Here is a 17,226-nt window from a genome sequence, read left to right as displayed (position 1 = left end):
AAACTGCCTCGTGGAAAGCAGTTTAGCTCCAAATTAGCTTCTTCTACGTTAAATACCAGCTTGCCTGAGAGATCTTTGTGAAGACTCTCATATATATCTGTAATATTCTGGGCTTTGAAGCATATGTGCCCGAAAGCTGAGACTGTCTCTGTTGAGAAGTACAGTACAGCACTCCAGGCTTCATCACAGACTAGAAATGGCAATTATAAAGTATTTGAACATAGCTGACAAGACCCTCTCTAAAATCCATATTACAGTGGGTATCAGAGCGAAGAAAGTCTTGGTAGTCCATGCAGATACTGTATAAGGAGGATCACGGGTAGTAGAAAAATGAGCCAGGTTTTGGCTGGAGCAATTAAAGAAATCTAGATTCCCACATCCCCATCAAGTCTATTCACAGCATAAATTACTGGTTATTTATATATCACTGACATCTATCTACCTATCTATCTATCTATCTATCTATCTATCTATCTATCTATCTATCTATCCATCTATCTCACTGCAGCTGACCCTGGAGACATACAATGAAATTAGAGGTTTGGTGTGTTAGATGCTATACAAAAATAGAATAAAACCATATATGTAGTCAAAACTAGTGGATATTAGCAATTAAACAGTACCATAGTCATAGAGAGGGGAAACTTTATCATTTTTGTTGCTAAATAATTAATATGTGGCATGCTTTTGCCTAAGAGCCTGTCTTGGGCAACTGGACATACATTGGTTTGCTACTTCTCCACATTGTTCAATATCTTGAACATGAGAATGGCAGAGAAGAAATGTCCTCCTCACATTCAACTTTATATCCCTTCACCTGTGCTGCTTGACTGCAATAAAATGTCAAGCCACCTGCTTCATAAAGCAAACAGTTATGATATGTTGTCTTTCAGCAGGCAAAAGTCTGTGTTTGTGATCACTGGAGCAAGTCCAGCATCCTAAGGAAGTTCTGGCATCTCACCCCCACCTGAACCAACATTTGGAAATTTGTCAGTCTTTAGGATTTCAACCCTCTCACCCCAAGAGCCTGAATGCAGACCAGACCTGGTCAGCATCACTCAAAGGCCAGGACTTGGCTGGTGCTCAAAAATACACACAATAAAATGGGGATCCATTTGCAAAGTAAATTATAACTTTTAAAAAGAGCCTACAAAAATAACAGCCATGGTGAGTGTAGGTGTTGGGTCAGAATGTATTCCCTGATAGCTCACAACAAGAGGGAAACTGATGGAGAAACTCACTCTCCTGGGTTTCATTTTAATGCTCCCCATGGAGTTTTTCTCTGCCAGGTTTCTGTACTAACTCAGGACGGTCACCACAGACAGTTTTCATTGCCAAATACCTTTCAAAGCATCAGACAGAGTTGGAGAAAAATTCAAAGAGAACTAACAGTTGGACAGAAGGGGATGTGCCCCAATGAGGTGGAACTCCTGCCAGAAAAGAGTCAGCTCTTCCCTGAGTTACAGTGGTTGATTCCCTGAGATCATCGCTTTAGTAGAGACAATAGTCTCTCATTAACACTCTCCTAACCTTGGTGATGCACTTAGTCAAACAAGGCATGAGTTAAACCAAAAATATGAGCACCTGGAACTTTCTAGAACATCCTATTATGTTTGCTTGATCCTCTTAACATTTGTTTTCGTGTTACACCCTCACAATGTACAGTAAATGCCATTTCACAATCAACTCAAAGAACTAATATTTAGAAGCTAAAGTCCTCCAATCCCTCAGGAATTTGTTTTGCAAGTTCCTCTGAAGACTTGACCCTGTGTGAAATTTCTGGGGTTAGACACAATGTTTATGATTAGGATGGACAACGGATTTAGGCTTTCTGAAGTCCCCTTAAAGTCACAAGGATTGTCTGAGCTCCTTAAGTGGTACTTACCTGGCTGCTGTTAATTACAATGTGATTTTTTTTGACTCTCCAGGGCTCACCCAAGTGCAGGTCATAGATGGATGCGCAAGGTTTTCCAGTCTGGCTGTCTCCAGCACAGGTACAAACTGGAGACTTGTGTTCACTGTCACATCACCTCCAGGTAAGCTTCCTATTCTGAAGATTTTTTGATTTGGTAAAATCAAAGCCCTACAGGTGGCCTGAATGTATAAAAAGGCAGTTAAACTTTGCTTAAATGAGTGGAGCAATGCCAAACCTCTAAATAGCCTGAGTTCTGTTCCATGTCCAAGTTGGCATTCCCCAGACAGCAGGAGAGCTGCTGGTGATTCCTGTGCTGTTCATACAATTAGTACAAAAAGTCAGAGAAAGTTACCTCTTTCTCTCTGGATTCCCTAGTTATGTATCCCTGGGAAAATCTGGTACATAAGGTCAACTAAACTGCCAGAGTAGAATTTTTCCTACAAATTGAGTCCTCACATTCCTTCTTTTTATTCTTTTTCTGTTTGTATTCAGAAATTTTCCATCTGTGCTCCCAGTTATTTTCACAGCCTATTCTTGACTGTTTGTCTGCACCTGTTCATCTTTATGGATGCAATAGGTTATTCACATCAAGAACATGACTTCAGGACTGGGTTCTACAAGGGGTCTCCTGGTACTTTAGGGAGCTAATTTTGGCATCTTCAGGATCACACAACTTGCATGAGGCCTCTGAGTAACCCAGTAATGGTGAAGCGACAGCTGTGCTTCTGTCTCCTTGGAAATACAGCTGAGGGGGACACTGGGGAGAAGGCACTACATGAACGTCTGGCTTGTAAAATCCTCAAGACATCTGCATAAGAAAAGTATCTGTACAACAGTTTGGGGGCCTGAATTTATCTATAAATCTGGGTCTGAAGGTAGACAAGGGTCAAAGTGTTGGTTTCTTGTCTCATAATTGCTGCTGAGGCAAGTCTGTGGAGAAGCAGGAACATGTTGTTTGGCACAAAGTCCAAAAACATATTAAGATCTAGGTGTTGTAAGACCACGTGTAAAGTCTCTATTCTGGTATCGTGTCCATCCATCCATATATATATATATATATATGGATATCTTTCTAGATAGACATAGATATAGTTGATATAGATATAGCCCCCATATATATGTGTGTATATATCTTAGATACACATGTATGTAAATATATCTTATCTCTTGCCTCAACCAGAAAAAAACAGAGGGGACAAGTACATCTGACTGGTGAAGTGGCCAAGTGGAAGTGGCTGATGAAAAAATCTGAGCTCAAAAAATTAGAAGTTTGCAAACATTTAAATGGCAGCAATGTGGACAGCTGTGCTGGTGTCACATGTGTAAATCAGAGCATTGCACACTTTTAATGAGCATTGCAAAAGTACACACCAAAGAAACCATCCCTTTTGCTTGTTGCAAGTGGGAACTGTGATGGAGACAGTATAAAGGCTTTTATGCTGCCAGATTCTTACTGAAGAGATTTACTTACCGTTTGAGATAAACAAAACAAAATCAAACCATCAAATAGTAGATGTTTGGGATACACTTCCATGATCCAGTTGCTCTGTGTACTCACCCTGGCATAATTTGCTGTTTAGAGGCGGCTCAGAAGGTGCTGCTGATGCTGAATGCAATAATCCCAAATGTTTTAGTGGTAGTTCCTGGGGAGAGTAGACTACTCAAAGCACCACTGCATAGACATGCTCCTTGTTTTACAGTCATATTTACTTTGATGATCTGGATCCCAACGGATTTGATACATCCACTTTCCATTTAAACCAAGAGAAGTCTACTCACAAACTATTAGAGTGGTGCAAAGCACCTTTAAGCACATGTCTGTGTAGAGTCCTCGATACCTGTGAGATTACTTCTCTCAGCTGAAGTTCATACGTGTTTGTACCTGCAGGCAAATTTTTCCCAATTGGAACATGCTTCCCACGTGGTTCTGGTGAAGCTCAGCTTTGTTCAGGTGGATACCACTGACACAAATCTATTTAGTTTCTGTTAAAAGCACTTCAGCTCCTCGCCCTGGTCTCCAGCCTCCGTCTGACAGTGTTCTGATTGGGTTTTTTTAATGAATTGATAAAAAAAAGACTTTTAGATTTTTATGAAAAGTGGAACTCAAACAAATAAAAGAAATATTCATCCATCAAAATGATTGGAATTGTGGGATTAGGACCAATAATGAGTTGGGTAGTAAGACAAGTAATGAGCTGACGTGCTAATCCACATCCTGCAAGTTGGTCTATAGAGAGTACCAGGGCCAGTTTTGCTAAACTCCTCTCCTAGCCAGGCCCATCTCCATTCAAAATGCATTTTGGAAATAACTTAGGGAACCAAAACATCTCTGTTTTTCTGATTTTTAAAAGGATAGTATTAAGCATCTTCCAGTCCTTGAAATTTGGATGCTGAGACACTTGATCACAGAACTCTTGATTCAATGAACTCTTGATCACAGAAAATATGAGTAGTGGCTGGTTTGATTCTGGTTTATTTACAGAAAACTTTAGAATCTCTGGGTGAAGATCTTTACCCAAAGCTTGTGTGTGTCAAGAGACTAAATATTTACTGTGCTAACAGCAGGGACACTGATATTTTTTATTTATAAGGCTCATTATGGTGATGGAAAATATTAGCAAGTTCACTGGGATCTTTCTGCATCATGGATTTAAGCTTAACTATGGTGAATGTTTCTGGGTTTCCCATAACTTACACTGATATGATTCAGGTATAGCCTGTAGAAACTGTGTATTCTAAAATACTTTCTTGTCACAACCAGTATCTCTGCCTTTTGAGACAGAATGTGCATGTTTGCTGTCTGGGCCTGATCTGTTTGGCCTCAGAAATAGATGCTTTTTGAATGTATTTTCTGGGTTTGGTATTCAGATAGACAAATTCATGGAAGTAATATTAAGGATTGTTGAATGCAAAGAAGCTGTTTATGCTTCAGGAAGAATAGAAAGTTTGAAACTTGCCTTGTAAAAGTATTATTATGTATTCAGGTTGTCCTGAGACTCAGTCCTAAACAAATATTGTTGTCTAATGTTGGATCTGGAGATGGATGGACTTATGGTTTGTTCCTGCATACATTTCTACTGGTGGCATCCCTGCTGAAAGTTTATAGGGTGGTGTTTTAGCTGTGAAACGAGAGTTCTTACTTTTGTAATGAACTACCTGTTTTAAATTCCAGGGGCAAAGTTCACTGTGCTCTCTCAGCCATTTTCCATCTTCCCTGTCCCCGTGGCAGTGAAGGCCAGCATGATCCTTGTTGTCCTACTGGGCTCAGCAGCATCTGCATTCACCAGTGTTCTTGCATTCTGCTGGTTCAAGAAGAGCAAAAGCAACAGTAAGTTGGAAATACTCATTAAAATTTATACTTGCAGACCCTCTATTTTACTAAACAAACCCACAGAATGACCACAATGGGTTTCAGACAATAGAATGAAAAAAGCTCTGAGAAGTTTACTATTAGCAATATATTTTATACTCAGTGCACAGACAAGAATTGGACTTTGATTATCCATGTCATTATCCTTTTGATTATCAAATCCATTTGATTATCCCTTCTAACTCAGGATATTATGTGATTCTATGATTCTATGGTAGTTCAAGGTTATGGAGTTTTATGCCTATAAAAGCTGTTACAAAACAAGAAGAAATGGCCTCAAGTTGCATCATGGGAAGTTTAGATATTACATTTCTTCCTGGAAAGGGTTGTCAAGAACTGGAACAGGCTGCCCAGGGAAGTGGTGGAGTCGGTCACCATCCCTGGAAGTGTTCAAAAGGTGTGTAGACATGGCATTTGTTGGGGTATATATACACTCAAGAAATATTCAATTATATATTCAAAAATATATTTACTTTTTGCTGGAATCAATTGTTCCTGCTGAGTTGAGGATGTATTGAGAGTGATGTGACTGTGTGTTTCATTACAGAAACAAGGACTGAACAGGTTGATGTACCAGGGACCAATACTAAGAGACCCAAAAAACAAACACAGCCTCCTGCATCTCCCATCAAGCCTTGCTACAGTCAAGGAGAAAATGAAAAAGGAGTGCCTGTAGGAGGAGGTAAGACTGTGGTTTGACAATAATTCAAATTCATAAACAGTTGAACATCAAAAGAGTTGGTTTATGTCTTCCAGCATATTCAGGTGTTGGAACAGACTGCCCAGGGAAGTGATGGGATCACCATCACTGGAAGTGTTCAAAAAATGTGTGGGATGGGATTCTTGGGGACATGGTTTAGTTTTGATCCTGGTGGTACTGGGTTCATGGTTGGACTCAATGACCTTAAAGTTTTTTCCAACCTTAATAATCCAATGATTTTATAGGTTTGTAAGGGACCAGTGGCACAGTTCTCAGAAAGTCTATCTCCTTATTGCCTCCTCCTTCTTCTCACTGGTATTTTTCTATTTGTCATCTGCCTTTACACACATAGAGTGAATTCCCAGCTACACTGAAGGCAGTAGCATAATTCTCATATACTCACAGTGTGATTCTTGGGGTTGTGCTGTGCAGGGCTGGGAGCTGGACATCCATGATCCTTGCGTGTCTCTTCCAACAGGATATTCTATAATTCAGTGAGTTCATGATTTCTCCTTGTGTTTTTGGAGTAGGGCAGGAAAAACACCCCCAGTGTCCCCAGCACTGATAGATGGTTCAATTGCCAAACAGCCACCTCATACTACTGGATATGTTGGAAGTTACCAATGACTTGACCTTTAAGATATTCCAACTGAACTTGGGACCTGGCCAAATGGACAGGTAACCTGTAGTGGAGGAGTAAATGCACATAAAGGCCTGATTCATAAGGTGGGAAAGGGGCTGGAGCACAAGTCTGACGAGGAGCAGCTGAGGGAGCTGGAGAGGCTCAGCCTGGAGGAAAGGAGGTGCAGGGGGATCTTGTCACTCTCTCCAACTCCCTGACAGGAGATTGGAGCCAGGTGGGGGTCGGTCTCTTCTGCCGGGAGAAACAGGACTGCTCCCTGCCCAAGTCTCCAAGTGCTACAGTAACTGCAGAGGCATCAAAAAGCTCTGGACAAGTTTGCAGGCTCTGGAGGATGGCAGTGAAGTACACTGGAGGCAGAAAACAAAACATCCAGAGCTCATTTGCACAGTCTCTCTGAGTCCAACCCAACACCCCAAAGCAGCTCCATCCCCACCCACCCCACTCCGTGTCCCCTGTTACTCCCCAGGGTCCTGCCACAAACAACTCTTTTCCTCACACCTCCTCCAGACTCATCTTTTCATCGTGTGCTGATCAAACACGACTCCTTCTGAGGTCACAGGGAAGCAGACAGCCCCGGGGGCACGTGGCTGCCAGCACAAAGCACTGGCTTCCCTCTCTGCAAGTGTGAAATGTTCTTACAGGAGCTGAGGGCTTTTTTTATCTCACCTGCCAACAGCACAGATCTGAGGGCACTTGAATAACCCCGCTGAACCCCCCATTTACTCTGGTTTGGGAATTTCTTTTTCCTCCTTCTTCCCCAAGCCTGTGGATTACATAAGAGGCAGGAAGAGGCGAGCTGGAGTTTTTATCTCCTTTTAATTAGCATCTATCACAAAAGCCGAGGGAGAGAGAGAGAGAAGGAGAGAGGAAATTCTGCAGTTTATGTGTTTTGATATTTGCTGTACTCCTCCAAAACAGAGCATTCAGCTGTGTGCCTTAGGATACATATCTGCTATAAATTCATTTTTTATCTAATTTGTCTGAGATCTAAGCTTCCTGTGGAGGTCTGAGATCAAAGGATCTGATTCTGTCTGATGTTGGCTCTGACACATAATGCGTGCTGACTTAGTTCTGTCTATAAACTCGCAGTGGGAGGCTGCCACTCTCCCTTGGCACCTTTACATAGTGAACTTTCATTTTGGCTGGGGAGGCTGACAGGTATAGAGTTGATTGGAGCCTTCATGTAAATAATTCATGGAAAGATTTTTTTTTTTTGTCAGAAAAAGGCAATCCAGCCACTTAAAGTCTTTTAGGAATAGTTGCAAGACAAAAAGATTCCCCGATATGTTCAAATCTAAACAAGGATAACAATATCTTAAGTGAATTTAATGCATATGACTTCGAAATGTCTAATGTTTGATTCCCCCTTATTTAAAGTGCTGTTGGTTTTGGAGAGAGAGAGAGAGAGGAAATCAAAGCTGAACTCTTTTTGTTTAGTTTCTGCTTCATAGCTCTTCCCCTCATAAGAAATACCACTTTTCTAACACAATTAAGTGTTCAGAGTCTTTATTTATTAATCATCACAGTAAGACTTGCAAGAGAGAGCTTTTCTCTTTGGAAGGTGCTTATAGAGTGCAAAGTCCAGTGGATCAGGGACCCTGGATTTTGTACCAAAATGGGCAGCCGAGGACGAATGGATGGAAGGAGCCAGCTAAGCAGTACTGCAGGGAAACGGGATCAAGATATTACCTTGGCTAACCTTGGTGTACCAAAAAAATGTCCTCAGCCTCACCCAATTATCTCTCTTGAATTAAAGAACTTTTGATTAACTAAGGCATTGTTAACACAACACACCTGGAGGTGGAGGGATATAGACTTTCTTTTTGCTTTTTGCAATTTATTCTGGTGGTTCATCACCTTGGCCATTGAGGACTTGTATCCTCTAACAGCTTCCATTTCCAAGCTTCAATTTCTAGTTCTTTCAGGTGTGGCACCTGATTGATTCTTATGCTGAACTCCTTGGACATCTTCACTCAGAAATCACTGTTGTATTCCTGAAGATGTTCTCCTGCTCCGCAGATTGGATCTCCCTCCTTGCTCTGAGGTTGCTCAAATCAGCTCCTGTTCCTTCCTTTCTACCAGTCTGCCATTTTTTCTGTGTTTTAATTCCAAATCACCAGTGGAAACACTGAATATCTTCCATTTTAGTGGGAGTGTCTGATACTGGTGCACACATCCCCACCTCTGAGAATTATTTCCCACATATAATTATTACCTGAGCTCTATTAGCTGGTACTTAATCCAGTTAATTGTGTGCTTTAATGATATTGAATAGTTTGTATTTAATTTTAAAAAATCAGGATATTTATATTACTATGACATATAAATCTCCAGGCAGTACTTCATCCTTGAAACTTCTACTATCCGGAAAACTTTTAGCCTCCTTCATTAATTCAAACTTGTTTGAAAAGGCCTATTTTCACTGTCGAAAATGTCACCTTTGAAAACTAAGAGAGAACCAACAAATCTCAACAATTGACATGAAGACTTGGCGTGGGGGATCGTGACCTGATTATGTTCTTTATGTGTGTAAGGAAGAAAATTGAACCCGGTGATGCATGTAATTTGTACCTTAAAACAGCCAACTACCTAATATTTAAGCAAGTTTAAGAAGGAAAATTGTTAAACACAGAAATATATCTAACTACTGAAATTTTACCAACAACTTTCCAGTGGATTTTCAAGAGGGACAATCCTGAAATTGGAAGTTATGAGTGCACAAGTTGAAAAAACCAGCAACACCCTTTAACAGGAAAAATTAGCACAAGCATTAAGTTGTCACTGTCAGAGTTCCAGATGTTCAATGAGTGTGTCTGGACAATCTTTTTTGTCATATGATTTGGTTTTAGGTGTTCTTATGAGGAACAGGGATTGGACTTGATCATCCTTATGTGTCCCTTCCGATTTGAGATATATTCTGTGATTCAGCAAATGTAGTTCCAATTAATGAATTACAGAAAAGGGAGAAGAGAATGAATCTGAGCAGGTCTGAGCAAGTGTGGGCTGAATGTCACAGGCTGCTAAGGGCCAAAATGAGAGGACAACCCTGAAAAATCAGGAGTGGTAACAACGCCTTGTTTGGTATTATTTGTACTATGGACCTGTAAAATGTGCAGATATATGGACTATAAAAGCTGATGTTGTCCATTAACATGAGATGTGTGGACTAGGACTAGTTCTGGATTTGGAATGAGTATAAAAGATTTGGGTCTGGGCTGTTTTCATTTCACATTCCTGGGGGAAGGGAGAGGATTGCAAGAATATTACAAATGTTTTTAGCATCCAAATGATAGCAAAAATGAGGCTGCCAATCTTGCACTGAAATGATAGCACGCCCTGTCAACTCTGCTGTGACACTAGAACTGATTTTGTTTCTGTCATTGATAACCCTTTGGTTCACAGGGATGTAAATATTTTGTGTTTCCACATGAAAAATTGATAGTGTGTGCTTTCTTTTTTCTGCATTTTTTCAACATCATTTTTGAAACAGCATTACAGGTTACAGGTTATGTCTTGAGTAGGACTCAAATGTTGGAAATATAAAGTTTTATCTTTTTTACAGTCTGATTCAGAAAGGGATGATGTATTTTACAGGTGTGTAGCATTAAAATATTATCAGTCTTATCACTACCCAGCTTACTGAGCAACTTTATTCTATATACTTAATTATTAAATATTAACTGGAAATTTGTTAACCATTGAAGATGCTGTAAGAGCTGTTAGGGTATCAATAAGAGCAAACCAGCTGGTTTTGTTGCTTTTTATTTATTTGTGGAAATAGCTAATGGTTTTTTGACTTTAACAACTTATTTCTCTCAAACTAAAATGTGTGGCCAGTAAATTTATGTCTCTAACAATAACTGCTTTTTAATTAACGATGGAATCATGCAATCATAAAATTATTTGGGTTAGAAGGGATTTTAAAAATCATCTTGTTCTAACACCTTCCACTAGGTCAGTAGGGACACCTTAAAGTATCCCAGGTTGCTCCAAGCCCCATCCAACCTGGCCTTGAACATTTCCAGGGATGGGGCAGGTACAACTTCTCTTGAGTAACCTGTGCCAGGCCATCACTACCCTCACAGGGAAGAATTTCTTCCTAACCTCTAATCTAAATGTCTCCTCTTTTGGTTTAAAATTCTTCCTCCTTTTCCTATCACTGTCTGCCCATGTGAAATGGGTAAAAAATTAAAAAAATAATTAGTGTCTTTAACACACAGTAAAGCCATGAAAGGATAAGGTACATGAAGGTGGGATCTTATAATTACTGTAAAGAGCAAACAAATCTTCTTTCCCAGGTATGGCAGGAACTGGAGCCATGGGACGTGCCACAGGACAACTGGAGGAGCTGAACCTGCCACCCTGTGAAGCCAAGTCAGTGAGAAAGTTGAACAATGTCCAGCGTAAGACAGGGGACAGACACCCCTTTTCTTCAACAAGGAAAAGGGACAGTCACCAACAGCCACGTGGAGGAAGAATTCCTGGTGACCCTGTGGAACATCAGCAGCCAATTGCCCCGGGATGCTCCAGCCAGAAGGAAGTCCCCAAACCTTCAGCTGGTTACAACCAGGAAAGAGAGGAGTCCGAAAGGATGCCCAGACATCAGAATGATGTGGGAGAGCATGTTGCCATGGTGGCAGCAGAGGGGTAAAGAAGTGATGTGAGGGGGTGGACCACTAGCAAAGCAAGATTTTCCTGGCCTGAAGTCAATGGGGAGCTGAGTCTTTTGTCTCTGTGTTCAGAGAAAACCATACACTTTAGGATAGAGAACTAGATGGTCACACGTACAAATGAACCTGTTACCTGGGTCTGCAGCCAGCTGGGAGACTCTGGTCATGTCTTTGATGTTGACCTTCCTTAGCTCCCAAAACAGGGTGGGTGCATCCAAACTACCTGTTCAGAACAGCCCTCTGACACCTCTAAAACTCTCTTCAAGTGTTGTTTGGGGGAGTGCTAGATCAGCTTTGAGATCCCATTCAGGAGCAGTCAGGGATTAGCCCAACAACTCAACAGTGTCTAGAGCAATGCTGGTTGGTATTTATGCATATATACAAATATATGGAAATTTTCCCCATTCCTCCAACCATACTTTTAGTTTCATTCAAAGAACCTCAGTATGTGCATAAATATTTTCTTTTTTCTGAAGGGAAAAACCACATTTAGTCAACTTTCACTGTGGCTACAGTAAGTGCTTCCATACCTCCATACTTACACCTGTGTGTTTCTTTCTTTTTTTTTTTTTTTTTTTAATTAAAGTATTTTACTGAGTAAATCTCCACCATGGCATTGTCTTCTGACACCTTTAAATCACTGGCTTGTTATGAACACAACTCTTTATGGATAATAATAATAAGGCTGACATTCTTCAGTTGCTCAGAGAATTCCTCTGTGCTTTGCTTTACTGAGCTGGAAGATGAGGAATGTTATTATGTACCATATTTATGTACCATAAAATTCTTGGTTGCAAGGTGTCCTGGTGGCACCAGATAAAATTTATATTCCTCTGCAGAAAAAATTACTTAAGCAGGAAGATGAGGTTTCTGGACAGATCAGCTGTGGAAGAAAAGCTGAGAAACCTTCATTTGAAAAAAAAACAACCAAACAAAATAAACCACAAAGCAGTTCATTTCAAGTTGCAGGAGTTAAGGTGTAGATTCTGGTCAGCAAACTGCAGTTTTCTAGGAAAGGAAATAGATTCTCTAGCATTGGCTCCTGCACTATGTTGTGTTTGTAATCATAATTTTGGGGTGAAATCAGACTGATTCCATACTGAGCTAGGCTTGTGGTTGACTGCACAGGAGATTTTCTGGCTTAAAACAGTTGAGGATGAGGGTCTTATATCATTAGGTGCAGTGGATTAGCCTTCCTGACCTCTTACATGATATAGAAAAGCAATTTATTACATTATTTTTTTTGAGAGGTCAGAATATTAATTTATGTGAATCAAGAAGGTAGATCCCTAAGGATCGTGATTCAGGGTCCACATAAAAAGATATAAAGCTTGTGAGACATGGTCTGGAGACCATTGTTTCCTCCACAGGTGATACCTAGTTTTAGATGCTTTCACGGGGCAAAAGATCCTTTTCTCTCTCAGAAATACAATTCCTCCATTCCCTGAACTTCCCACCCCTTCAGTGTTTCTACTCCCAGTAAGTGACTCCATCACATTCAAGTAGTATGAAAGCAAATAACATATAATTACATATGTCAGCATGTATGCAAATAATATTGAATGCAAATTATATGCAAATATCATACAACCCTCTTTGGAGGGGAAAAAATCAGATATATTGGAAACAGTTAAGGGCTTTAATTAATCCTTTAGTTCATAATCCTTGCATTTATCGATACTTTGTTTACAGAATAAGTAATGTCTTACTTATTCTAAATCTTTAACTGCAGCAATATTGATCTTGATTTCCCAAAGTGCTGTGTGTTAACTGAGTGATGGAAAGAAGTGAGGAGAAAGTAGAACAAAACATGGACACAAATGGGTGCAAACATGAAGTGATTCCTGAATACGTAAGAATTGTAGGGAATGTTGTGCATCAGAAAAAAAACCCCACTGTAGTGATCAGAGAGAAAGAAGATGTGGTTGAGGAACGTGATTAAACATGAGATGGCATCTTTTCCAAAAATAAATGTGTTTAAACGGACTGCAGCTGCCCTTGGATGAAAGGGTGATATGGTTTGAATCTGGCTCCCTGCCAAGTCTCCAAATCTCACCACAAGAAGTCGTTTGTGTGTGTGTGTGTGTCCCCCCCGCAAACCTCAGGGAGAAGAGGGAGAAAAACAACCGAGAAAACTCAAAACGAGAGAGAGAGATAAGCAATATATATAAATATATTTACACTTATGTTACAATTGAAATATATACAATTTCACAAGGGAAAGGGAAGGGGGAAGGGAAAAAGGAACAAAACCAAAATAATATATATATATATATATCCCTATTAGTAGCCCGAGATCTAGTAACTAAGAGTTAGCAAAGAAATATCCCGCCACTCTCCTTGGGACAACCGAGAGTCGCTCCGGAACGATCTCCGGCAACCTCCGCCTCCCAAGGTCGACAAGGCCCTACCAGGCCTCGCTCCCCAACATGACAGACTCAACAGCAGGGAACCTGCACCTCCAAGCCGCCGGAAGGAAAGAGAGCGAAGGCCTCTCCTCCTTTCTTCTTGTAGTCTGGCTTACGTAAAAATCGTAGGGAATACTGGGTAAAATCTGGGCCCTTCCTTGGTTACAAACTGGTCACCAAGGAAGGTCTAGACCAAACTACCACAAATGGGATCCTTCTGCTTTGTGGCTGATGGAGTTCCAGATTGATTTTGAATATTTTCCATCTAGACAGGCCGAATTAAAAACAACCTCTCAGTCTTACAGGGAATGTATGATTAGATGAGAAGTTGCGGATTCCCCATTCCTGGAAGTGTTCATGCCCAGGCTGGATGGGGCTTGGAGCAACCTGGTCTACTGGAAGGTGCCCCTGCCCATGGCTAGTGGGTGGAACGAGATGGCCTTTAAGGTCCCTTTCAGCCCAAACCATTTAGTGACCAGACACACCCAAGTTGCTCCAGGATGTCCTGGAGCAAGGCAAATAAAGAGAACACACATCTCATGTCCCAAACCAAAAGCCTTATTTTACAATAATTTGAGTTACAGCTTGGCCTGTCGGGCATCTGCATGTCCTCAGTGTCTTGTGATCAGCACTTTTGTGATCCTGCTCAAGAACCTTAGTCTTTGCATCGTTGAGTCCTCCTTAATCCTTATACTATAATTAGGACAACAGCATTTTCCCACCTTTACAGAGATGTTTTATGGGTAAATTTATGATATTATACATCTCAAAAGCCTGGGTGAGAGCAGGGCGGGGTGGGGATGGAATGAAAGGAATCAGAGGAAGAACCTGCAGTGTGACATGTGGGTTACACATGAGGGTTGGGTGCCTTGATAAACGTGAGGATATCGAAGCCACCTGGCTCAGCTTCAGGAAAGCAGCTGAAGAATTCACTTTTTTTATGCTGTCAAGGTCCAACTTCTATGAGGACATAAAGAGACAGCAGCAGGATTTCAGCTCAGATTTTGGAAGAAACCTATGGGTATGTTTTGGCAGACTCATTCTCCAGCACAGACCACGTTCAGACCAGCTCTCTGAGGGACACTAAGCACTTCTAGCAAACTTATGTGGGCTTAGCAAAGTTCAGCTTCCCACTCTGTACACTGAGGAAGCCTTCAAAAAGCAGGAAAAATGAATATAAAAGTCTCTGGATCTGTCTGTGCAGACCCATCCTCCGAGGTCCAAAATCTTTCTGAACAGTCATGTTAAATGTCAGTGAAATTTGACAATTGGAGCCAATGGCAAAAATTTCATTAAGTTTGCTGGATTTGGGGTTTCCACCTGCTAACCTTTTTCTGTAGTCCCATCTGCAATAGCACTGAGTTCCTTTATTGATATAAATAGTGTAGCTGAAAGGATGCCTTATTTTTAACCAAACTCTCCAGGCCTGTCTGAATTGCTAGACAATGCACAGTCAAAATTATTCTTTTTCCCTTTTTTTTCCTTCCCATTTTGTGGAAGTGGTATTTTTTCCTCTTATGTCTGAAGTAGAGGAGTGCACTACAGAAAAATTTGCCTAAGGCTTTGGACCAGAGCTGATGAGACTTCACTAAGATACAGGAACAGGCACATGGATAGAAAAAAAGAAAGCCTGTGAAAAATTAAAATGACAAGCCTGGTTAGGGAGCAGAGATAACTGGTGATGTAGTAAAATTAATTACAGTCTGGGTTGAAGGAATTGTGTGCCTAATACAAAATTAAAAAAAAAAAAAGAAAAAAAGCAAATAACAGCAATGAGATTATAAACCCTTTCATCATCTCTATATGGTATAACTTCCAATCCCTATTTATTATGGTGTTTATTATGGCATTTATTTCTATAGGATGAGATGTATAAATGGCAAATAAAGGAGGTAAGTGTCCAGTCAGAAGGTTTTTCTCTGATTCTGCAATGAATGGCCTTATTAAGGGGAGAATTACACTAAAAAAAATCTTCAGTGGACTTGGAACTGTGAGAGGAAACCTCCACTGGATCAGGAAAACTGCATGATACTCTAAGGGTGCTTATGGGCACTTAATGATTATACAGATTCACAGTTTTTTTTAGGTTTAAGTTTTTTGTGATCATTGTGCATTTGCCAGGACTTGAAATAATTCCAGTTTTCTACCTACTGAAATGTGGAAAATGTTGGGAGATAATTTGTTGATCAATGTTATGAAGATGATTGCAAGGGCAAAAGGCAGATACAGCATAGGATCGTTCCGGGATTCCAGATCATACCCGCAAAGGGGCATTTCTATGGTATATAAAAGGAGTCTGTTTTTAGGGAGTGGGGACAGGAGGCAGGTGCTACCTGAGGCCCAAGACTTCACATATTGGGTAGCATGACAGGCTCCAGTGAGGGACAGTGAAGCTCCAAGAAGTTTGAGATCAACCAAGGGAGCACCTTCAGGAGGTGCCAGAGTTGTTTTTCACTGGCTCAAACCTCTGTGTGTGTGTGCAGGTCTGGAGCTACCAAGAAGCTGCCAACAATCTTCTCCTCTCTCACCAAAGCATTTGAAAATTTTCAGTTTTCAAAGAACAAAAGGAAACAGGAGTGACCCTTCCATTAGTGAGTTTTCCAAAAAGGAAAATAGAAAGATATAGAGGATGTTTTATTTTTTAACTGGAAGTTGACCTGTCTTTTGAAGGAGGGTTGTCTGGGGAGGTGTTTATGCTCTCCTTTTGCTTTCTTTTTCTTTTCTTTCCTCTTTTACTTCACAAAGAGGAGAAAAACAGTAGGGAAGAACCAACAAAGAGGGGGGAAAAAAGAAGTTTAGAACAGATATCATGGCAGAATATTGCTCATAAGAATGGTCAGCCCCTGAATAGTTTCCATATTGTGTTAGACCTGAGGGGTGCCAGTGTTGGATACTTGGGGAAGAATAAAAGAAAAAGGCAAATGTGAAATTAGCCTTTCCTGGATTTTATTTTAAGCTAGAAGAGATTTCTGAAATTGATGGTTGCTCCTAATGACCATTGGATAGACCTATTGTCCCTGAAAATTTTATGGAAGTGCAGCATTAATATCATGTTAAACTGAATTATCTATATCCTGTGTGAAAAAAAAATGAAGGTGTTTATGTTTTTATTTTAAGTGTTCTGCCTGATATTTTCCAGGTTTTCTTACATGATAAATAGGGAGTAATATTTATTCACCTTGCTTTTCCAGGTGTCCTACACATTCTTTATCACTTTCCAAGTTCTGTGGAGGTCCTGTGGAATTCAGGGATCTGACTTAAAATTCAGCTGAACAGATAAAGGGTAATAAAGGAAAAGAAGAGAAAGTGAGCATAGTAAGTCAGTCCTCCCACAAAAAACCTCCCTCCCTCTGGATTTGTGCAGTTAAACCTGTAGCAAGTAGATGCTGACCACAACCCTGATCTTTGGTCCTTGATTAGAAACCTAAATTCAGGTGGAAAAAATCAAGGATAAAACTGTTTAATACTAAGACCATCCACTTTAATTTGGGATCTCTGGGGAGAGAAGAAGAACAGAAAG

General features: G+C 40.5%; 1 protein-coding gene across 6 annotated transcripts in view; it reads left to right on the top strand.

The window, feature by feature from the left end:
• Nucleotides 1-13,246, top strand: part of PKHD1 (PKHD1 ciliary IPT domain containing fibrocystin/polyductin) — a 258,573-nt gene extending 245,327 nt beyond the window's left edge. For all 6 annotated transcript variants that reach the window (XM_032683659.1, XM_032683658.1, XM_032683661.1 and 3 more), the window contains 4 exons: nt 1,929-2,036; nt 5,088-5,243; nt 5,833-5,967; nt 10,927-13,246. In XM_032683659.1, the coding sequence (XP_032539550.1) occupies nt 1,929-2,036; nt 5,088-5,243; nt 5,833-5,967; nt 10,927-11,279 (752 nt within the window). In that variant the 3' untranslated portion in view covers nt 11,280-13,246. The remainder of the gene's footprint in view (nt 1-1,928; nt 2,037-5,087; nt 5,244-5,832; nt 5,968-10,926) is intronic.
• The last annotated feature ends 3,980 nt before the right edge of the window (nt 13,247-17,226 follow it).

This window comes from Chiroxiphia lanceolata, chromosome 3 (assembly GCF_009829145.1).
Source record: "Chiroxiphia lanceolata isolate bChiLan1 chromosome 3, bChiLan1.pri, whole genome shotgun sequence".
Lineage (NCBI taxonomy): Eukaryota > Metazoa > Chordata > Aves > Passeriformes > Pipridae > Chiroxiphia > Chiroxiphia lanceolata.
Note: the sequence above shows the minus strand (reverse complement) of the source record. Positions and strands in the feature narration are given on the sequence as shown.